We start from the raw sequence: 23,079 nt of genomic DNA on the forward strand, positions 1-23,079 counted from the left end.
AGGGCAGCGGGGGGGGCCCGGAGCGGCACACGGGCGCCCGGCTATGCGGGGCTGCGCCGCGCCGGCCACGCACGCCGAGACTGCGGCCCTCCAGGTACCAGCGGCAGCGGGCTGGGAGCGGGCGGCGGGGCCTCGCACGGGGCCGCGGCGGGGGGGAAGGGCGGGAGGGCCGCGCGCCTGCACCCGGCGCCGCCGTCCGCTGCGGCACGAACACGGCGGGCGCGGCGGCGAGCGGCAGCCTTCGCCGCTTTACGGCTGTCGCAGCGCTTGCGACGCGCGGCCTGTGCGCGCGGCGGGGCCTCGGCGGGGCCGTTGGAACAGCCGGCCCTGGGCCCGGCGGAGCGGCGCCGGCTCCCGCAGCCTCGCGGCCTCCGCGCGTCCTGCCGCGGGGTAACGGTGCGTGTGCGAGGCCCGCAGGAGGCCCGCGGCTGCCGCGTTCGGCGGCGCTGAGCTCTGCGCGGCGCCCGCGGGCTCCTTTCTTTGCAAAACAGAATTCCGTGAGTGGAGTTCCCTGCGCTTGATGCACAGCCGAGGTCAGGCAGCACCGGGGAATACTTGTTGTCCAGTTGTGAGACTGCTTTGGGTTTCCGGCCCTGCGTGTTGTGTCCTGAACTGAGCAGCTGCATTTCTTGTTAGGTTGCACAGGATGCTGTTCCCGTTGGTGGTGTGTGCAGTTGTGGTGCTGGGCAGTGGTAAAGGTCAAGATGACGAATGGATTGACCCCACTGATATGCTCAATTACGATGCAGCCTCAGGAACAATGAGAAGACCTTACAAGGTAGAAAAAGAAAGGGTGCATGAATGTGTCTCCTGAACTGTCCTTCAGCCAAACGCTGTTGAAAGATTGCCCTGCAGTCGTCATGTTAGGGAACGATACAATTATTGTCTTTTTAAGATCTTATAAGGCAACATCTGAACATAATTAGCAAAGTGTTGTGTGACCACTGTGTCGGGAAAGCAGAGCAGTGTGTATTGCTGCCGATAAGTAGCCGAGGGCCCTTTACTGCCAAGCTGCTGTCGCACAGAGATCAAGGCCCCAGGCATTGTGCTCTTTGTGCCTTCCTGGGTGGTGGCTGGTTTGTCCAGGCTGTGGCTCCACAAGTGTTTTCTCTTGAGAAGCACTGGGTTAAGCAGCTCTTGCTAGTTTCTTGGGTATAGTATTAAATGGAAAATTAAGTTCCTGGCTGATAAAAGTAGGGGAAGTTAAGGTTAAGGATTATTTTTACTGGAATGATCTAGCTTCGTAGCCATATGGGAATAAACCCCCTTTTATTGTGCAAGAGCATTCTGAAAGGCTGTGGTGGTCTGCAGTGCTGGGCATCAGAGTTCTCAGAAGGAAAATCAGAATAGGGACTGAGTGCTGTACTGTTGAAAATCCATGAATATGGGGGAGATGAAACACAAGAAGCTGGTTGTAAGAAGTTGATTCCTCCGAGTTGTCTGGTATGAGGAGTGGACTCTACCCTGCCATGGGATGCATGTTGTTTATCCAGTACATAGGTGCATCCATGGCACTGTGAACTGTTTGGTTGTACAGACACCCTTGATTTCTTTCACTCCTCAGCCTTCATGTTTGCTTTTGCAGTCTTGAGTAACAGAGCAGAGCTTTCTGAAGCTTAAAAAATGCAAAGCACGTTATTTCTGTCCATGGGGTTCTTCCTCAGCCTCCACCTGCCCACTTGGTAGTCACTAGCACTCCTGATACCTGGCAGCAAGGTTTGGAGTCTTGAAACTTAGTGCTCAACTGCTTCAGCTTTTATTTTAAAAGATTGGTTTTACTGTTGCCTCCCCCCAAAATAAAACAGCATCTTAAAGGAGGAAAAGGACTGCTTTGGGTAATTCCATCTTGCCAGGATTTCTTTACTGCTCTGCAGTGAGAGATTTTAGAGAGGCAAGCTGTGTGGGCCACCCAAGTCCCCAAAACCAAACCTCCTATCAGCATGAGTTCAGTCATTTGTGGGACGCTGCACTCCTTCTGGAGGCTTTCCCTGATGTGCATACCTGGCTGTGGAGAAGAAACGCTGCTAAAACTAAGTCTGAGCAATTAACAGAAAAAAATGGGATGTTTCAGAGCAAAGAGGGAACACGAAAGGAAAGGCCTGCAACCCAGAACAGGGGGTTGTGTTTGCTTTCAGTCTAGCTGGCTGCCTGGCCAGATGGATTGGGAATGTGTCTGGTGGAAAACTGCCCCTTTGCCTGCTGAGTCAGTTTTTAGCCAGTCTGACTCTCATCTGATGCTCTGTGTGGCTCCTCCAACATTCAGAGGAGGGGAAAGGGCAGGTGGGGGGAGGACAGGGTAAAACCTCACCCTTGGAAGGCAGCGTGTGTTTAGATAGAGGCAGCTGTGGTATTGGGAGAGTCTGAGCAGCAGAGACCAGCACTCCCATTGTTAGCTCTTTTGCTCCTTTTAAGGTGATGTGACTGTTGTAGTGTAACATGACATATTGATTGAAGTCTTTGATTCTAAAAAGAGGTGTTTTTCTTATGTAATTTTAGGCAGACTATCATGACTCTGAGGATAAGACCATGAATACAGTCAGTACTGAACCCTTATCAAGCTGTTCTGGAGAAGTAGATGCCTTGCAACGGAAGGTTTGTTATGGAACTTGAGAATATTTTGCGGCCTTTTATAGTTTGTGCTTCCTGGTGATGCTTTTCTGGATGGTACAGAACAGGTGAATTGCTGACACAGTGTGAGAGACTGTGCATTATGGAGGGGAAACCTCTTTATTCAGAGGAGAGGCTGGAAGTGGAGCTGTGTGCTGCTGTTGGGTGTCAGCAGCTGGAACATGTGGTGTTGATGTCACCTGTGCTATCAGAAGCCGAGAGGCCTGAGCTGTCATGTTCAAGCTATTCAATTCTGTTGGATTTCGAGGGGTGGGTTGTGGGCACGGGGAGTGTGTTTGTGGCTGACTCTCCCGTTCAGTGCTGCACCTCTCAGAGCTGCTGCCTCAGAGATCATGATACAGCATTTCTTTCTTGGTTGAGTTACTTTGTATCTTTTACAGTTCTCCTGATATCAACTTAAAATTGAAGGCGAACCAGTTTATATTTTTCTAGTGTTACTGAGATCAGTATTCAACCCATATTGTTGGCAGCTGTGGAGTGTCCGGTGCTGGCCGCTTCCCTGGAAAGCAATACCTTCAGCTACTGCATATGCTTTTGACCTGGCAAACTAACCACAGGGTTATTGCTAAACCAAAGAAATGTGCCTCTGCCAATCCCAAACCTCATGTGTTGGTAGGGGTTTTGTTTCTCCTGTGAACAAGCTGTTTTGAGCAAGAGGTGAACAGTGTCTGTGTGTTGCAGGTTGCAGAGTGTGAGAAGAGGAGCGCCAGGTCACGCGAGAGCCGCAGCTTTTACATCTTTAAGAGATACTTGAATAAAATTTTAAATGAAGCTGGAAAACTTGGCCTTGTAAGTGTCTGAACAGCCAGTCACAATTAAATAGAACTGATGTTACTGCTTGGTGTGTTTTTTCAGAGTTATCACATAGTGATTAATTATTCTGACATGCTTAAAGTAATTTAAATGAAAGGAAGGGAATTGCAAAGGGCAAAAACGGACAGGAGGACGTGCATCCAGTCAGTGGTGTTTGCTTGGGAGGAGCTGCTGCTGCTTGATCTGTAAAGCCTCCAAAGACTGTGAATCCAGAGTCCGTGTTTGAATGTCTGTTGCTGGGCTGCAGCTGTAGCAATACCCTGGTCAGTTCATGTTGATGGGTGTTAATTTTAAACAAACAAACAGTTTCTTTCCTTGTAGACCTTTTAGGTCTTTTGACTCTGCCACCTTACCTGTTTAGGAACAGTAGCTTCTTTGGGCTTGCATGTAAAAGTCACCTTATTGCTTTATTATATTGTCTTCAGAGATAACTTCTTTTATTCAGAGGTAGAGGAATAAATTTTTAACAATAAGCAAAATCCATATTTAAGACAGAATAACACTTAGCAACGTTCCATTTCTTACCTCAGTGTCTGTTACCCAGCCACGGCTGGGGCACGCACAGTGCATTCCTAATTACTGTTAATGAGAAGTGGTTCTGAGAGTTTAGTAACAGGTCAGATAACTCCTTTCCTTTTTTAGGTTTTTGCTGTAGAATCAAGAGTACAAAGCAGTTGAATTTGTGTTTTGTGTAGCTCAGAACGAATCGTAGCATGTTCCCTGTCCCATGTCCATCCTGTGGCCTGCTTCAGAGAGGTGCTGGTACATAAATAGGATGTATAGGCAGGGATCCAGTGGTTCACATGTACTTCTGTTTCCGGATAAACAGCTTTTAATCATTGTTTTACTTTGCTTTTAATTCAGCCTGAGGAAGATGTGGGCCAGGTCCATTATGATGCTGAGATCATCCTTACAAAACAGACCTATTTGGAGATCCTCAGGTTCCTCAGGGAAGAAACTTGGCAGTCAGGTGCTGTGGATGATGCACTTAGTGATATTTTGATCAATTTTAAGCACCATGATTATAAAGCTTGGCACTGGAGATTTGAAGACACGTTTGGAATTGATCTATATAATATGTTTCTGGTAAGAGAGAAAGAATTGCTGTTTTCTCCATTTTCTTTGTGCAAGTCTAGACAACGAGTATTGCCATCGTACCTCCACACCCAGAGCAACTCTCTCCATCATGCTTACGGTCAGACACTCTTTGTTTGGTGGTTGCTGTAGGTAGACGTCAAGATATATTTACACTGAGAGTTGGAATACATCAATACTGTCAAGTTGGAGGTCTCACAGGTCAGGGGGTTTTGTCAATTTGTGGAATGAAACAGTGTGGTGTTGGAGAGAAGGGGAGCACAGCTGTGTGAAGGTGCCACATTCCCTAGAACAGAACTACACAGTGCTGAGCTGAGGATCTCTGATAAGCTGAAGCTCTCTCAATAAGTCTTTACAAGTCAGAATATACTAACATTTTACCCTGATGTGATCTTGAAAGCAGCCTGCCTAGTTTTGAAGGGATGGCATGGAAGCCTAATGGAAGAAGCAAGCTGTCAGCAGCATAACCTCACCACTAGGCATCCTCAGATGGAAACAGACTGCAAAGTGCTCCTCTGAAGTCTTGCTGCTGTTACCCAAACTTGTCTCTTAAGCAGACTGCAGGAGTTGGCAGCAGTGGTGCTGTGGTTCCTGCCAGGCACATGCTACTTTCAGCACAGAATTACACCAGATTTATAATTTTCAGGTATGGTAGATAACATGATAAGTATCATCAGACAGAAACTGGCTACTTGCAACATAAGGCTGTGGTAGGAATGAGCACTAGTAACATCATGAAACTCTTTAGCCTTGTACTGCTGCAGATAGGCTGTGTAAGCCAGGAAGGATTCTCTCCACTGTTGTGTGCAAATGATGCTAGTGAAAAGTTGGCGGTTTCTGCCTGTGTGCTAGCAGTGAGCTTGGGAAAGGCCAAATCTGCATCATCATGTCCTCTTTTCTGTTTCAGATCCTCTTGTGCTTAGTGTGCATTGTCATGGTAATAGCTACGGAGCTCTGGACGAGGATTCACTGGTTTGTTCAGCTCAAGCGTGTGCTATTAATAAGCTTTCTCATCAGTTTTGCATGGAATTGGCTTTACCTGTATAAGGTAAGCTGTTCTGACATCTTAATGGTTTTTAGGCTTTACATTTTACAGTTATGAGGGACATGAGGTTCTTTAGTTCCTTGAGCAATAATTGGCTGCAAAGTAAATCAAGGGATGACTGTTTCATTTTGCACATTGATGGGTGTATTTGGCTTAAAGAGCAGAAGAAACCCTGCCAGCTTTTATCCTGCCACAAAGGTGCACAAAATGCATGAAGCAGTACAACTGTCGTTGCATTATGTGGGGCAAGGGAGATGTGAGCTCTGCCTCAAGCAGCTTGGGAGAAAAGTCTTATGAAAACTGTGGGGAGCTTTCCCTTTCTAAAGATTCCTTGTCTGAAACAGTATTTAACCTGTGATAGACCAAAGATAACTGCTTCATTGGTGGTGATACAGCAGCTGACAGCAGGGGGGGATTGGTTTTAATGGGGAAGGATTAATGGTAACAGGTCATAACCAAACCACAGAATCATCAGAATCTGACTGCAGGGTGTCAGACCCGGGAATAGCCCTGTGCCAGAGAGCTGGGGGGCTCAGACCGGGCCACCAAAGAATGTCAGAGTCTCTTCAGCACATTATTTGACTCCTATTTGATTATCAGTTGCAAACTGTAAGGCAAAAACCATAATGAATACAGGTATTTCCTGAGGGGAAGCATTTGAAAAATGAGAGGGGATGTTCTGGTGTTCTGACCAGTGGTTGCACATCAGCTGTCTGTGTTTTAAGGAAACAAGGTGGTGTTTTGCCCCAAACTTGTATGTTAGAACAGTGGAGTTTGCTCTGGTGGTACTTCAGACTCTGTGTGGAGAATGACTCCAAGCTGGCGGGCTGGGGAGTTTTACCCATTCCCAGGGAGCACTCGGAGCATTGTTCAAGTAGCAGAGTTTTCTTAATACAGCTGTAGGTGGGTGATTACTCCAGAGCTGCTGCGAGCAAGCCTGGGCAGCTGAGGAGCTGTGCCCAGCAGCCCGTGGTGTGAGAGTGTGTGTGTTTGTTCCCTGCAGTTGGCCTTCGCACAGCATCAGGCAGAAATTGCCAAAATGGAGCAGTTTGACAACGTCTGTGCTGAGAAGTTGGACTGGAGGGGAAGTCTCATTGGTAAATACTTGTTTCATTCTTTCGTAATCTTATCTAAGATCTCAAAATATTCAGCAATGGTGTCCAAGACTAAATTCTCGGACTAGTACATTGGCTTTCCTTCAGCAGTACATTTTTCCACTCCACAAGGCTTTATTTTTGAGGCCTTTGGAAGGCAGCTGATGACAAACTTAGAGCATGTTGTGGTGTTACTTCTATTCTTTATTAATACTTACCCTGTGAGTGTTTCCCCAGCTCCCCTCCTCCAGTACCATCCAGTGCCCTTTATTGAAGACATGAGGGCAGAATTCAAGATCTTGTTTTTCACCTGCCAGGCCTTCAGAAACAGGCTCTGTAACCACTTACTCCAGTGGTGGTACATGACAGAGAAAGCTGCATTGTTCTATTAGCTGTTTCTTGTTATGCAGTGCTATAGCAGGTAGATTAATAATGGCAGCTCTTAAGATGGTATGGCGTTCATCTGAGCTTTGAGCTATAGAGTTCCCTTCCAGCTGTAACTGAAATGTTACTTTATGTCTCACTGCCTACTGTGTCTTGAAGTAGTACAAAGATGCCTGTGCTTTGCCTGCAGAATGGCTCAGAAGTAAATGGACGTTTCAGGATGATCCCTGCCAGAAATACTATGAAATTCTGCTCATAAATCCTGTCTTGCTGGTTCCACCCACAAAGGTATATGCCAGGCCTAAAGACACTCTGTGTGTGTGTGTGCTTGTAATCAGTGACAACACTGGGTTTCTGTTTTTTTCTAGGCATTGGCAATTACTTTCACCAACTTTGTAACTGAGCCTTTGAAGCACGTAGGACAAGGGATTGGTGAATTCATCAAAGCACTTATGAAGGAGATTCCATTTATTCTGCAGGTTCCAGTGCTAATTATGATGGCTCTGGGTGTCCTGGTTGGTATATCTGTATCTTATATTTATCTTACATTTAAAACTCAGGTTTTTTGTTAAATACTGAACTTATTTCTACTGCAGTAGTAGTAGCTAGTATTCCTTTATCTGTACTGCTGAACAGGTTTCTTAGCAGCAGGTAAGTTGCTTTGAAACACACTTCTTCCCCACTCCCCAGGTGGGATAAAACAACATGAAATTGCTATGACAACTTACTGCAGCCTAGTTCCCATTTCTTCTTGGTGCCAATACACAGGAATGAATATAATTGGCATTTGTACATAAAAGCATTGTTAGAACCTTCAGCATCCTTTATTGCAGCACCAAAGATTAACTGTGTCCTCGCTGCCAGTTCTGCAGTGTGGTCAGACTGCAGTGCTTGAATTTTACTGTAGCTGTTCGGCTCACCTGAGCTTTTTCTTTTCTTGAGTTTTTCAGGTCTATGACTTTGAGTTCTAGATGAAAACTACAAATGTTTGGTATTTTGTTTTTATTTTTCTCTTCCCCCAGGCTTTCTGCTATGGTGCAGGATCATCAGTGTCTGTGTTGAGATACTTAACATCTTATCAGAAGAAAACTCTTCCTCCACCAGACAGTCCACGGGAGAAAATAGACTTTGGGCACTATGACAGCAGTAAACCAGAGACCTACTATTTACAGACACCTCCTCACCTTTACAGAGGCCCTCGTGATAGAGGAGACGTTCCCGTGAGACCAGGAAACGGCAGCAGAAGCCGTGAGATAGTGTATCCCTGCGATCAGCCAGATGCGCAAGTAGAAGAGTCTCACAAAGCAGACCCTGCTGTATGTTAGTCCTGCTGCTCTTGGAGCTGGGGTTAAAGTTAATAGGTTTCAATGTCATCTGTTAGGACAGAACTGGTAAGGGTACCAGTTCCCTTACAGAACAACACAGCACAGGTGCCTTGGGCAGCTTCTGCCCTGGAAAAATAAGTGTGCCATGGTGAACTGTAGCAGGAAACTACTGAATTCCAGCTCTTTGGCATAAATAGGGAAAGGAGAGATCAATGCTTAGGTCAGCCTGGGCACTAATGATTACCCACAAAAGAAAGGTGGGGAGAAAAAGCAGTGTTGACTTTTCTGTCAACTAGAATATTAAAAGCAGACTTGTAGTTTTTTACCTGTACTGTTTTGTGCCCCTTGAGCAGAGATAGCATCTGAATGAAGCAGCAGATGCCATCACTTTGGATTGCTTGATTAATAGCTTATTAATTCTTACAGAATAGATTGCACACCGAGTCCACAGCTGCTAGACTAGAAACTCTGACAGCTGAAAGCCTTCCTGAAGATGTACTCAAGCAGCAGAAACAAGAGATGGGTAAAGCCGAGCCAGGGGCTGCAGAAAGTAGTGATCTGAATCAAAACCTGGAGGGCAGAAGCCCTGCAGTGGAACCAGGGGAGAAGAAGATGACAAGCCACTCACATGACTCACAGGAGGGAGACTAAGGAAGCCCCAGCTCTGTGGTGAGTTTTGTCTCGTGTTGTCATATACTTGCTTGGCCCCCTCTAGTTCTCAAATGGAGGCAAGAGAGCATCAGCTCAAAGGGCTAGGCACAGCTGCAAGGTGGGGGGTAAAGAACTGGGAGATGAGTATACATGTTGCTCTTGGATGTTAAAATACCAAGCTGTATTATCTTACTTGGCACATTTTGGCCAAAAAAAATAGGCTTGTTGGTGTTTGTCTGAAATTGAGTCCTGTTTTGAGTAAAAATTGCTATTTTGTGGTGAGAAAGTACTGATACTCTGCCATGGGGCAAACATAAACCCAGTCAGGTAACAGACCTGTAGCCTCAAGGAAGTTGCTGATACTGATGTAATTCACGTAAGACTAACCACAGCTCAACTACCAGTGTCAGAACTATCTTTAGTTCATATTCTTCAAAATCTGTCCTAATTAACTACAATTGCTGTTTGTCAGTCCAGTTCTAGGACAGCTGGATGATTTTTCTTCTTGTTTGATCATTCATAGATGAGTGAGAAGCTGATGTTGTATGAGATGTAGTTTTAAGGCCATTCAAAACTGAATAGGGACTAGAAAATACCAAGTAAAAGTACTGAAGGTCAGCATGGTAAACTAATGGTAATGTTGTTTTGGAAGAATATTTTGTTATTTCTCCTTAAAAGAAGCAAGAGGACAGTCTCCCTGGCAGTAGAAATCAATTTTCAGTGCTAAAAAGGCTACAAGAGGATTTATAAAGCTTTAGTTCTAAAATAGTTTGAATTATGTGGGTAAGTTCACTGTAGGTTCTTCTCTAGGGGTATAAAACATCAATGGAAAAATGACATCACTTCACTTACAAATACCTGAACTGAACAATTTCTCACCTTTGATGTTAAGGTCAGTGGCTTCTAACTCAAGATACCTACCTGGCAGAACAGCATCTGGCTCTTGGGGCTCCCAAGAGCAACCTCAATACAGGTGTTGATGAGGGAGTCATAGGTCCCAACTGTTCCCCCCTCGGAGCAAGTCCTGGGGCAGAGCAGAAGTAGCAACAAACACATCTCTTGCCTGTTTGTAACATTTCAACTTGTTACTGCAGGAATTCCCTGACCTCCAGCTAGCTGCCCCCTGCGCTTCCCTGGGGCACAGCCAACACTGGCAGCTCCCGCTTAAACACTGCCTCTGGCTGCTGGTTGTACAACTGTGCTGAGTAAGGCAGGAAATGCTTAACTAAGTATTACTGAAACACCCCAGCATGCTTTGAAAAGACTAATTTTTGAATTAAATAGAATCAGAACTTAGGAGGGTTTAAAATGATTGCAGAAAAAGAGGTTGGCAGAAACAACATACTGAAGTTACTTCTCAAGTTTTTACTGTTTTTAAAAAAAGTATAAAAGAAAACAGAACCTTTTTCCAGGGGGGGTACAAATCAGAAAAAAAAATAATCAAGTTTCCTTTACAAGGAACATACAAATTGAGGCGCTGCACTGGATGGAGACAGAGGAAGAATCCACACATCAGCTGCGAGGCAATTTACATGTTCATAGACGAGAGGCAGTTAAGAGGGAGTCAGTGATTACTGTATCCCTGACACTGCTAAAAGCAGCAGCAACTCAGGAGGAGGATGCTGCTGCTATTTATACAAAAATAATTAGAAAGGGGACAAAACTAGTACTTGCTGTCTCCTGGAGCAAGGCAGGGGCTGTCTCCCCACACCACGGTACTGTGCGCACTTCTCCCCGCCTTCAGCTCACACTCGGGCCCTGGATGCTGGAGGGTAAATGCACTCTCTGCTCATCCATTCTCTTGGCTTGTGATCGTAAGATCAGGCTGAAAAAATCCTCATCTGGTACAGTTGGTCCTTTTGCAGATGAGGGAGGGGCGCATCTCTGATCATCCAGTCTGGAACCCTGCAGACAGACCAAGCCATAACGCTGCATCTTTACAGGAATAGATAGAATAACTGAACTAGAATAAGAGGGAAAATTACCAAGCGCTTTGGGTTACAGACTTAAAGCTGTTACAAATTAAATCCTTGTAAGCTCTGTTTCAAGTTAAACTTGTCAAATGAAATTAATAAGTTCAGAGTACAGTGAAGCTAAAATGGTTTCTCCAATGTGCCTGTCCACATGGAGCGGAAAACAACCCCCCTCTATAATTCTAATTTGTGCTGCAGAATGAGATCTAAGTGTCCTTTGTCCAGCAGAAGAATTTTAGCATTAGTGTGTGATGTTTCTATAGTGTCATACAACAGAACATTTGTATTTTGAGATCCTTATTTGCCCTTGAGGTAAAATACCACATATTTTTAACCAAATTCTCTTTGGTGTAATTGGTATATACGTCCCAAGCTCTAACTGACAGTAAGACCAGTGCTATCAACTACTACTTAAATGTGATGTAATGGGAATGATGGTCAGGATCACCACTCCAGCTCTGATGCTGAACTCTGTCCCTTGCTCAGGTAGGATGGCTGGGATAGCAGGTACCCTCCTAACAGGACCCATCCAAACACTTGTTCTTAAAATCATTGTACATGCTCCTTTTGGTAGCCTCTCTGCTTTTCAGCATACGTCGCTCCAAATGATTAACAGTGTATAACTACCAAAATTACACTTACTGGACACTGGGTAAAAGTTTAAGAAACTGTCATTAAAAAAAGAAAAACCTTTGGGAAAAGAACATCTTGTTCTGCCAGTTCCTTACCCACCACATCCATTTGTATGCTAAAACATGTGCTGAGCACAACTGGACAGCAGGATTTGCACAAACCCCATCCCCAAAGCCTCAGGCTGTGAAGGATTTCCAGGAAGAACTGACCTGGCACTTGATCAGTCGATCAAAGAAGTCGTCGTCCAGCTCCCTGCTGCTACTGGCCATGAGGTGGCCCAGGACAGAGCGCGTGGGGCGTGGGCTGAGGCGCAGCCCGGGCAGGTTGCCAAAGCTGGCGCGCTGGTCATCCAGCCGGCGGCTCTGGGAGCTGGCCAGGAGCTCCAGGAACTCATCTGTGTGCGGCGAGACCATGGATGTAGAAAAGGCTGCAGGGGGAAGAGGAAGAGGAAAAACAAGTTAGCCTAGAAATAAGGTGCTTTCCATAGTGAGCCCCGCATGCAAATACATTGTAAAGCAGCAGTTGTTAGGAACTGAACTCGGAACCAGATTTTAATTACATTTTCTCATTGTTTTAGGTGGAGTTGAGGACGTTGCCACTGAAGCAGCTGAGAATCTGTTCTTCTCCTGGAAGTAGCATCTCTGATCATCCATCCTGTTACTCTGGAATCGACTCAGCAGATCAAAGAAGCCTTCATCTGCCATTGCCTCCCGACTGTTTTTCTGAAGAGAAGAGTTAGGGGTACTTAAAACTCAAGAGTACCTGAAAGCAGGACAAGTGCATCCCAGCTCCATTCCAGTAGCAGGTTTGATATTTGCATATCTTAAATCCATTCAGTGAATTGTTTTAATCATCCATTTATACAGAGGTAAGAGGGGAGCTAATAACACGGGAAGCAGTTGCAGAGGGAAAGTGCATTAGAAACGTTTCATTGTCTGAAACGGTTCTCCAACCACTCCGCCTGGAGTTACTCCTCAGCCATGAATCCAACAGATGCCCATGAAAGAGTGAAACAAGAGCAGTAATGAAGAGTTGTCTTCTCAGGTCTTAGGTCAAAAGCACTGATCGCTCACCCAGATCAAGTGGCTAAGTTCTTTTATTCTTACCTGACTTCTGGCAGCAGTGTCAACAGCCTAAAAAGTACTTGTCAAAAATACGTCTTGCTGCCTGAATCAGAAAACCTAGATTTGGTTAAGCTTGGAGAAATAGGGTCCAGAAGAGATGACAAGTAAAGTACATGCACAAGCTGAGCTGTGATTTTAAGAAAATCCACCAGAAAGACGAGTTCCAAGAGCAGGACAAGGTTAAAGCTGGCAGCACCCCACAGAGCTGGAGGCAGATCCTGCACCACTGAACTGAACCAGGGCCCTGAACTGAACCAATGCAACGCGGTCCCCGGCACTGGCCACGCTCTCTGCGCTGCTCACACCGAGGGCAGGATGGGCCCTCACCTCGCCAGACCTACCCTCTGGGAGCCTGGAAGTCGGTGGTCAATAGAATTACTGGCATCCTGCAAAACTTTGGAAGCGGGGCCGTTTTTGTACTTTTTGCCTTTTAGTCGATTTACAAAATGCAGTTTTGCTGAAGGTTTGGCAACCAGTGGTTTCTGCTTAGCAAGAATTTCACTGTTCCAGTTCTGAACCTAAGAAAACAAGAGTCATTAAATTAAGCCTTCTGATTTTCAGTACCTGGACTCTTACCTCTTGCTGCTTACTGCTGCTTTTTCCTCCCCAAAATGAAGCAGCTATATGTTACTTAGTTAATCCAGCCCCAAGCATGTGAAACCTCAGGGTTTGGGTCTATTCCTTGACCTGCGATTAGTGAGCTCGTGTTCCCTGAAGCAGGTTAGTGCTGTTACTGCTCAGTCTTCCACCTCAACTGTAATGCAACACCTGATTGATTAAAATACGGTCAAATAGTACAGTTCACCAAACAGGCTGCAGTTTTCCTTGCTGACTGCAGGGCAGGAAATGCAGTTACTGTGGATACTGACATGCAGACAGAGCTGCCATCCCCCCCTGACAGCACTGTTGTGGGAAAGACAGTTTTACAAAGTCTTGAAGCAGAAAAAACCCAGACACTCAAGCAGCTTTCTGTGAACTCCTGGATAAACACACAATTCCTAGGAAAGACTGAAAAGGAAGAGAGAAGAATGCCAGCGCAAAAGCAAACAGGAACCACCTCCTCTTTTCACTGCTGCCAGAAGGGAAAGCTTCATCAACTTGGCACATGTTCCACAACTTCTCTTCTAAAATCACACAGTCAACAAAATGGACAGCTTTATCTACATCTGACAAACTCATTCTAGTAACTGAAGAAACCCTCTTTTTTAGTTAATTGAACATGAGAAAGGGTGAAGATGGTCACAAGTCTTTCTGGAACGCTGCCTGGCAGATGGATTCCTTTCAAAGGCTCCAAGGTGAGCACACAGATTCCAGCTCCAAGCAGGTGGCATCCTGTGCCATCACCCCTAAAGCCCCTGTCATCACTGTTTTATAGGGGAAAGATACTGATGGAATGAATTTTCAGCATCTCCTACGTATCTGGAATAAAGCCCTTTGTAAGAGCTAAGCTGCAATAGTAGGTTAATGCTTTATTACAAATATCCACATGAAACATTTCAGTGTATTTAGGACACGGACTATCCCAAGCTATGTCTTTTAAAAGACATCAGATAGATTCAGGGAGTAAGAACACACATCTGCTACTGACGACTTAGAGGTTCCTGCAGAGGAATCACCCTGGACTGAACCCCAGATCTTTCTTTTCAAATCTGTAGGCAAAGGGGCATCAATGCTGCCTTTAGCTGTACCTGCTCTCCAGATGGAGGCTTTGAGATTTCATTTCCTATCTGATAAACAGAAGGGCAGGCTGTGCATCATAGGAAGAGAGGGGAAAACTGGATATCCTAGGAGGGAGGGAAGGAAAACAGCAATTTCAGTCTGCCCCTGGAGGCATCACTGTAGACCTGCCAGCCCAAAGGCAGACAGAATCTGATGGAAATCTCTCTAAGATTGATACAAGGACTTGAATCAGGAACTCCCAGCTCTAAGAGGCTGCTCTGAACTTGAGGGGAAGTTACTTTACCCATCTATGCTTTAGCATTTTGGCATGGCACCTTTACCATGTTGAACCCCTCAGGCCTTGCCAGTAGGTTGAAATCCCAGAGCAAAAAATCATGGTTTTTCAGTGCCCATAAAATGACTGCAACCAGAGGACATGTTCAGAACAGCTGAACCTAAAGCTTAGCAGTTTCACTCTGCATCACTTTTGTGCTGCACCCTCAAACCACATTTAAGGAGGAGACAAAAGGCATCTCTTTGATGCATGCTCCATGACCCCATTCTCCCTTCCAGGGGAGGGGAGTAAGGTAAGCTTGCCACAGCCCTCACACCCACTACAGCTGTCAGACCCTGACTGTGACCTATGTGCCCAAACTACTGTTAGAATGCTGACAGCTGCTTTTATCCTACTCTTAACAGACTCCTTAAATAAAAATAGGGATGCAAATCACACATCAACCTGCTGAGCTTTTTAAAAGTTATTGAGTACAGAACTTCTGACTATTCATAACTGCTGAAGTTGAAGCCTTAGAAACATGCCATTGCAACCTCACTCCCAGAATAGAAAAAGCGAAGTGCCAACCTTTTCTGGTGTTAATTTCATGAGTTCCATGTTCTCCATGCTGTGTCGGCGTCCTACTCTCGGTCTGGTACCTTCAAGAAAGATCAAGTTCATCTTATTATGATGTATGATGTCACTTTCAAAGCTGTGGCTGCATCATCTAATGTCCAAGCCACAGCAATTCTGAGTTCCCAAATGGTGCACTTCAATCTATCAGCAGAGAATGAACATCCCCTAGTAAAAGCAGCCTTCAAAACCACACTGATGTAAGCTACTTAAATTGCTTCCATGGGACACAAGAGAAGGCCCATCAAATGAACCGAATTCTACTAGACACCCCCGAGTCACTAAGATGGTAGGAATGAAAAAAAAAGGAAAGGCAAGTTAACAGCAAACAGACAAATCTCCCACAGTAAAATGAACAAAAAAAGAGGAGACACCCCATTAGAAACACTGTGCGAAGAAGCTCCTCAGTAACCTGTGATTCACAATGCAAATTCTCCAGAAAAGGAGGAGCTGAAGGGGTCTGGTACTACAAAAATCACCTTTGCTGGTTGGGGGAAAAAGCCTGCATAACCATCTGTAGTCAGAAAACAGATTCTTTTTGAAGTTCACTGTTAACAAGTATTGCAGAAATAGGCACGTACCATTCCAACTGGTATCTGCCACGTGGCTTTCTGCCATCATGGAGTTGTTTGTGCTGTAGCTTAATCCAAGAACCATTTGAAGATCTGAGAGATTAAGTCTAGCAGTGAGTTCCCCACTTCTGTCCCCTACCTGTAACCAAATAAAATAAGCAGTTCTGTTACTGTAACGAAGTACACAGAATTGTAAACATAAGGCAAACCTTGTCCCCTAGCTTTCAGAAAGAAAAAGGCTCAAAAAGTTTTCCTGGTTGAAAACCACAAGAATAATCTTTTTAATCAAGTGCATTGCAACTAAAAGGTACAAAGTAGAGCCCAAGATAACCTCTGCTGAGCTATTAACTTGGGCTCCATGGTGACACTGCCGGAGGTGGCACAGGAATAAGGAGCAAGTTGCAGCAAGACATGGCTGAAATCAGTTGGAATCAACTCAAAGTCCATGCCAGTATTCATACCACACACAGGGACACACCTCTGTCACAGCACTGTTTAAGGCAGAACAAAAATCCACAGCCATACAGGGAGTGTGAAAACCATACCTCTCTGGAGATCTCCAAGTGCCTTTCTGCAAAATGCATCGCTTGGTCGTGATTCCCCAGAGCTGTGTATGCATTCCCTAAACTCCAGCATGCTCTTCCTTCACCAATTCTGAAACAAATGAACAGCTTTTCAGTTGAACCCTGGCTGAACAAGGGTCAGGGTTTCACTGCTGTGCCACAGGAAGGTCGCTGGGCCAAGAGAAATGAAGGTCATCCTCAGAAACAATTCCAACACTGACACGTCAAGTATTGTATTCAGAGGAATTCACAGAATAGGGATAACCATCAGCAGGAGCAAAGCTAATTTAAAAAAAAATCATTTTTAAGCTCAGCAAACACAAGACCCCTCAGCACTGCAAGCATGGAACATTCGATAACCACCACAGCTTCCCCTCAGATCGCATGCCTTACTGCTCTTCATATACCCAGCTCATTGAGTTAGAAGAAGTGCACTTAAAACTTGTAAAAAATGTTAGTTGTACCCAATGTCATTAAAAAAGGTTATAAAATAAGCATTACTTGCTACTGTCTTATTCACCTTCCCCATCTTCTCCCCTATTGTTTATATGTGGAAAAGAGAGGTGTTCTTGTGAAACTGTGCAAAATTACTGTAGTTAAGTCATAGAAACCAGAGATCTGCTTTCCATTAACAAAGATGCCACTGACAGAAGATGTAGAGGCAGCCATTCATCAGTTCCCCTTTCATGAGCTGCAGGAGCAGCTGTTTTTCCCCGCTCCGAAAAGCAGCACCTGGCACTGTAGAGAATTCACATCAATTCCGCTGTTGCACACAGACCAGGGACAGCAGAGTTGGGCACAGGGTTTGGTTTGAGTGTCAAACCACGCATTAAACAATCTCTCAGGGCTTACCTATCGTGTAGTTCCTGAGCAATCACCAGGTGTTTCAAATGATAATCAATTGCTTTCTCATAGTCTTGAAGCAGAGTGTAGGTGTTGCCCAGGCTGTAGCAGGCCTGTGCCTCCACAGCTCTGTCCTGCAGCTGCCGAGCCAGCTGCAACGTCCTCCTGAAAGACAGGGTTTGGCACCTCACACACCACTGCAAGCAACAGCTTTTACAGGCACACTCGTGCAACTAGGCATCAGTTACACAAATTAAACAGATTAAGACACTAGGCTGGCAAATTACTAATAAATTACTAAATGTAAGAAATTACTGTCTTGTACACTCCTACAAGATTGTAAGTTGCTGGCTGCCTCTCCCCTCCATTGCAACCTCTTTCTGTTTTACTGATCCCTCAAACAGCATCTTCTAATCTTAATTTATTGCTTCATCATTCATTTATACTGGTTTTCCTCATAGTAAGCAATTGAAACAGTTTCCTACCAGCATTAAAATAAATACTGGTTATTCTCCATCAACATGAGCAAGACAGACCCATACCCAGCAAGGCAGCCTGCTCTGCCTGGGAAGAACCCCACTGAGTGCTTACAGGAACCTGCTCAGAGTTGGGCTTTTTTCCCCTTTTCAAAAGGAACAGGTAAGCTCTCAAGTCCACATAAGATGCTACAGCACCTGCACTGGGGCTCTGCTGAGCTTGTCTTTTCCCAAGGTACAGCAGCAACTGCTTGGTGCTGCAAAGGTCAAGAGAAATACCTGGACTGAAACACAGACTAAATGTGTAAAATCAGCTTGAAGTGGAGCACGTAGCTGGGCTCACGGGTGTACCTGAGACAGCTGCCCACCTCAGGCCTACTGCAGCCACTCAGACCATTCCAGAACTTGCTAAGAGCCAGGACAGTAACGCTTGGTTCAATATAAAGGGGAATAAATGCCTATCAACAGAAGGGTGTCTACAATGCTGAGAGGAATCTACAAAGTTAAAAAAATACCAACGCTGCCCCTCCCTTCAAAGAAACAGAGAACCAGAACAACTTGGGGGAAAATATTATTTTTGCTAAACATATTTGCTAAACAAATGCAGCTCTTTGCTAAGTGCATGTTGCAGAGATGCTGTGCTGCAGGGAGCTCAAGTACCAGGCACAACAGAAGCCACCTGTACAAGAAGTGTACATTACATTTATAGGCAGCTGACTTACTTATAGTACTCAGAGGCGGTTTGGAACTCGCCCAGGAAGACGTGGGCATTGCCCAGGTTGCTGTATGCTCTCCTTTCCGCTGAGTGGTCACCAAACTCCTTCGCAATCAGGAGACGCTTGAAAATGGGAAATAATTGTGTCACTCAGTTTGTACTCTCTACCATCCATGTGCATGCAGAAATGCACACTCACAGTTACCCACCCTTGTCTCTATGCGCTCTGTAGGCCCCAGCACTTGGCAGAAGCAGCCCATCCTGAGGCTGTGCCACCAGGATTTCACGCTCACGTTAAGCGTAAGATCTGGAGCAACCCGTGCTGCTTTGCTACAACATAATTCCTTAGAGTGCTGTACCTGCTCGTGGGCTAAAACTGCACTCCTGAAGTTGCCCAGAAGATAATGCGTGTTTCCCAGATTTCCAAAGGCACGTCCTTGCGCTGCTCTGTCACCCAGCTCTGTTACTAGTGTCAGGTTTTCCCTGTTTTGGGGGAAGTGAGAAGGAGATTGTGTGACTTTTAAGCGGTTTGTTTTTTTTTTTACCTCACAGTCATTTAAATAACAACTTTTTAAAAAAATCTATTTCTGTGAAGGAAAAGGGAGAGGTATTCTACTTTGGCCTATTTTAACAGCCTTGATGCAGCCATCAATCCTCCACTGAGCCAGAAACATTTTCTGTGAGATACTGAAGTTAACTGCATTCTTACCCAAGCTGGTGTGCTCGTTTCTAGTTACAGAACTATGTGATACACCAAGTATACTGAGATCTGCTTGTTAGCTCAGTCAGGTTTGGAGAGTAGTACTGGGTTCTAACATAAGGGAAAGACTTACCAGGGAATAAAAGGTACACTATAAATGAGGGCACAGCAAAAACTACAGTGTGCTGTCCAGTTTAAAAGGGAAAAAAAATACACAAGGCCCACTCTTTGGAACAGGAGAGTGCCACAGGTTAGTTCCTGACACCACAAATCTCCCAGTATTTTAACAAACTGGATGATCTAATCCTCTGGATCATCTAATCCTCTGGATCCCCAGCATTTAAAGCTACTACTTACTCATAATAATTTGCAGCTTTTTGTAAAGCATTTTTCACATCATCTGGAAGTTCCCCTGGATCGTGGGTCCCAGCACTAGCTACGTTTTTCCCTTTAGAGTGATACACATTTCCCAGATTATACAGTGCTCTTGCTTCTCCAACCTTAACCAAAAGTAAAATAAGATATTAAAATTCTATGCTTCCAAGTCTTGTGTCACAACAAGTATCAGTACAATCCACAGATGGGAAAGTTTGTTAGCTAGCTGTCAACACGTGCTCTGCCTGGTCTGCACATGTTCTTATCACCCCCACTCCCACCAGTCACATCCCTCAATCAAACTGTTCTGCCTGCTGCTTCCTTTTGAGGTGCAACATACAGAATAATTCTTGAGGCCAACTATCATTAAAAATTAAGTTTAAAAAAACCAGCTGCACAACATGATTATATTCATGAATCTGGATCTATAGGCTTCCAGGTGCAAACAACCTCCTTGCAGCTAACAGATTCTTACTGTCTGAAGAAACAACTGGAATGTCCAATCTGTCCTTCTGAAAGGTGGCACACTCATTACCAATACAACAGGGTTCAGCAGTACATATTAGCAGTTACTTCCACACTCTTAAGCAATTCTTACCTTATCATTAAGCTCTCTGGAAATATCCAGATGTCTTTGACAACAAACAATAGCTTCTTCAAAGTTCCCCAGTACCTTTAAGGTGTTGCCCAGATTCCCACTTGCTTTAGCTTCTCCCAGTAGATCTCCAATGGTCCTAAAATTACAGAAATAAAGTACATATTAAACAGCACATAATCAGAAACCAAGCAGATGATTGATGCACGGCAGACAGTTGGAAGAATTCATGAAAAGAGATGACAAGTATGGAAAAGCCTGTGAGGTCACTTCCTTTTCTATCTGATTGTACTCACATAAACACCAGTCTGTGGTTATAGACATTTAATTATGTTAGCGCTGTTTGTGCCACTGCTCATATTCATGGTATCAATCACCCACTTCACTTTCTTTTTGAAATCACTTCTTTCAGGAAGAGAATAAACCCTTAATGATTATGCAGAAAGGCAGTCCCAGCATTAGAAAGAGAGGTTTAACTGCTCCTGCATTTCACCTAACTATCAGAGTCACATATTATTTACAAGCCATAGCGGTCTCCCAGAAAGCTCAGAGGCAATGCTGCATTTCCAGATTCTAAAAGAGATCGGGGCAGGAGACTGCCACTGAACCACTCTGTCTGTGATACTTAGGAGCAACCCAAAAAACCAAGTTCCCATGAGGTTAAAGCCCTTGAGCAGGTTAAGGCAGGGGGAAAGATAGATTTGTGCCTCAACGGAGGTTAAGTACATTATGTGCCTGTGTCTTTTATTGGAGCTATCAACATCAGATGCATAAATAGCATGTGAAATGCATTGAGGATTTTGTTTTTGCAATGAGCTTCACACAGAGAAACATGAACGAGTTCTGTCTGGTTAAAAAGAGAGACAGCTTAACATTCTGGAGAACTAGAAAGATTGAGTTTAAGGAATAGAAAAGGGTAGATTTGAAGATACCACTTAATTATCTGCAGACCTGGTAAGGCCTCAGTCAGTACTAGGATTATGGTGCTAGACTGAGTATTAGCTCCCAGGGCCATCAAGTCACCTGCCTGACCCTCCAGCCCCAGCCACCACCACATTTGCTTGTTGTCCGGTATTAACAGCAGGGTTTCGCAGGAGACTGAGCAGTCAACTGCTCGTCTCTCCAAGAACAGGATGAAATGGAGAACATAGTTGAAGACAGACAAAAGATTACCTTGCAAGAGTTAAATCATGGTGATGGTATTCCAAGGCCTTTGCATATTCATGCAAGTAGAAATAGGCATTTCCTAACTGGCTGTAAATAGCACTGAGTGTTTTTAAATCTTCAGTTCCAACCTGAACAGCTGCTTCAAAGAAAGATACACCAGCTCGGCAATCTCCTGCTTTGCACAGGCGCTCACCTTCCAGAGCCAGCTCTAGGCAGGAAGCCTCCATCCTGCACAATTAAGTACAAAGGAAAACGGTCACTCTAAATGCAGTGCTTTGTCCAATAACCTGAGTTCTGAAGAGGTTATTCTCCTCAGAGAGTCCCTAGGACAGGGAGTCAGCATCACAGTTCAAGCAGTGAGTTTGGTACTACAACATGACAGAAACTCAACGCTGAAATGGAAAATGCCACTCTGACTGCAATGAGCAAACAGAAAAGTAGAGCAAACAGCTTCAACTATTTACGTCTCAAGGACAAAATCTAAACACTGCTTTGTCCATATATAGCACCTGTAGAACTCATAATTGCAGCATTTTCACCATCTACATAATTTCAGAAAAGTAACCTAAAAACCAAGCTATTCTTGTCAAATGCTGTTTTTGGAAAACATAAGCAGTTTTATTTTTAGGTTGATGCCAGAGGTATCCGCAAAGTGTCAAACAGAAAAAAATACTTCAAATACTCCTGTGTATCAAAGACTCTGACTACTTTTCCCAAAGCTGTTTCTTACATAATTCAATACTCCTTGGCACTTCATCATAGTGCTACGGAAATTGTCAGAGTGCGAAGAAAGAAGCACTAGATGGAATTAATGACAAAATGTTCATCAGTTGAAGTTATTTAGCTGAGATGCCATCATTCCACAAGCCACTACATTTTTTTCTTATTATAAGCAAATAATTATGTAATGATATAGGCAGAAATACTGCAAGCAATAAAGAAGATTCTCATGAATGAATTTCATAGCAGAATTTGCAAAAGACTATGTTTTCAACAGTGAACAAGGCAAAATGAGAGAACTGCAGCTGCCAAAACCCCTTCTCAGGCATTGCTGCTGCTGTGAATTCAGGAGGACAGTCAGTGTTGACAACTATATATAAACATTTCCTACTTTCCAGTTGCTAGGTGCAAAGGTGCCAGAGGAGAGCAGAAGGAAGAAGACTTCAGGGTCTTGATCTTGAAGCAACTCTCTAACTTTTTTCAAGAGACATACATTTTTAAAATCTGGCAAAAATGTCATCATTCTACTTGTAAGATTTTTCAAAGGGAAAACTCAGTAAAAACCATTCTGTGACTGTTTAAAAAGTGTGTGTTAATATTGCAAAGAATTGGACATCAGCTGGTAAATCTGGATGTTGTTTTCAATTTTCCTTCCCAACGGATTACCCAGTAAGCTAGGGGCCGGCACTCCAAATCACAACACTTTATGTAGTTAAAGATATCCCTGTTGATTCATCATTCAATATTTACCTGGTTGTAAGAATAAACCATTGAGAATTCTATTCCTAAAACTCTTTCCTTTCATATGAACAGATCAGGAATAGCAACAATCAAATGTTTGCTGTTCCAAAAGTTATTTTAATGGCAACACCAGAAGCCAGCTGTTTTGACAAGACATGGTGATGAAATATTTAACATACCTGCAGTGGTTCCATTTCTTCATCTTTCTAAATTGGGAAAAAATCAGGTTATACAACACTCGAGTCTCAGCAAGAAGGAAATATTTTTGAGAAATCCACTGA

The 23,079-nt window shown here is 44.4% G+C and overlaps 2 protein-coding genes across 11 annotated transcripts in view; one reads left to right on the forward strand and one right to left on the reverse strand.

Moving 5' to 3' along the window:
* CLCC1 (chloride channel CLIC like 1) lies at positions 1 to 16,960 on the forward strand. 7 transcript variants are annotated; one of them, XM_062004329.1, is made up of 12 exons: positions 14 to 94; positions 637 to 778; positions 2,497 to 2,592; positions 3,310 to 3,417; positions 4,306 to 4,527; positions 5,444 to 5,584; positions 6,585 to 6,678; positions 7,250 to 7,347; positions 7,428 to 7,574; positions 8,082 to 8,375; positions 8,811 to 9,053; positions 12,219 to 16,960. In XM_062004329.1, exons 2-11 carry the CDS (start codon positions 647 to 649, stop codon positions 9,033 to 9,035), a joined length of 1,557 nt encoding a protein of 518 aa, XP_061860313.1. In that variant the 5' UTR covers positions 14 to 94; positions 637 to 646; the 3' UTR covers positions 9,036 to 9,053; positions 12,219 to 16,960. The 7 variants fall into 7 exon arrangements, with proteins under 7 accessions (XP_061860317.1, XP_061860318.1, XP_061860313.1 ...); XM_062004331.1 differs by having other exon boundaries at positions 16 to 94; positions 646 to 778; XM_062004330.1 differs by lacking the exon at positions 14 to 94 and adding an exon at positions 309 to 396.
* The window catches only part of GPSM2 (G protein signaling modulator 2), a 27,928-nt gene continuing 15,229 nt past the window's right edge, over positions 10,381 to 23,079 (reverse strand). For 3 of the 4 annotated variants that reach the window (XM_062004325.1, XM_062004326.1, XM_062004324.1), the window contains 13 exons: positions 21,344 to 21,565; positions 20,174 to 20,309; positions 19,558 to 19,700; positions 18,860 to 18,983; positions 18,508 to 18,623; positions 17,319 to 17,474; positions 16,449 to 16,557; positions 15,913 to 16,042; positions 15,287 to 15,357; positions 13,107 to 13,283; positions 12,201 to 12,363; positions 11,851 to 12,068; positions 10,381 to 10,940 (listed from right to left, as the gene is read on the reverse strand). In XM_062004325.1, the coding sequence (XP_061860309.1) occupies positions 10,776 to 10,940; positions 11,851 to 12,068; positions 12,201 to 12,363; positions 13,107 to 13,283; positions 15,287 to 15,357; positions 15,913 to 16,042; positions 16,449 to 16,557; positions 17,319 to 17,474; positions 18,508 to 18,623; positions 18,860 to 18,983; positions 19,558 to 19,700; positions 20,174 to 20,309; positions 21,344 to 21,565 (1,930 nt within the window). In that variant the 3' untranslated portion in view covers positions 10,381 to 10,775. The remainder of the gene's footprint in view (positions 10,941 to 11,850; positions 12,069 to 12,200; positions 12,364 to 13,106; positions 13,284 to 15,286; positions 15,358 to 15,912; positions 16,043 to 16,448; positions 16,558 to 17,318; positions 17,475 to 18,507; positions 18,624 to 18,859; positions 18,984 to 19,557; positions 19,701 to 20,173; positions 20,310 to 21,343; positions 21,566 to 23,079) is intronic. The other variant, XM_062004327.1, reaches the window with a different exon arrangement.

This window comes from Colius striatus, chromosome 10 (genome assembly GCF_028858725.1).
Source record: "Colius striatus isolate bColStr4 chromosome 10, bColStr4.1.hap1, whole genome shotgun sequence".
Classification (NCBI taxonomy): Eukaryota; Metazoa; Chordata; class Aves; order Coliiformes; family Coliidae; genus Colius; species Colius striatus.

Coding starts and splice junctions, on each gene's coding strand:
- CLCC1 (XM_062004329.1), top strand. CDS start 647: ATGCTGTTCCCGTTGGTGGTGTGTGCAGTTGTGGTGCTGGGCAGTGGT. Junction 3,418..4,305: donor AAGCTGGAAAACTTGGCCTT/GTAAGTGTCTGA, acceptor CTTTTAATTCAG/CCTGAGGAAGATGTGGGCCA. Junction 7,575..8,081: donor TGATGGCTCTGGGTGTCCTG/GTTGGTATATCT, acceptor CTCTTCCCCCAG/GCTTTCTGCTATGGTGCAGG.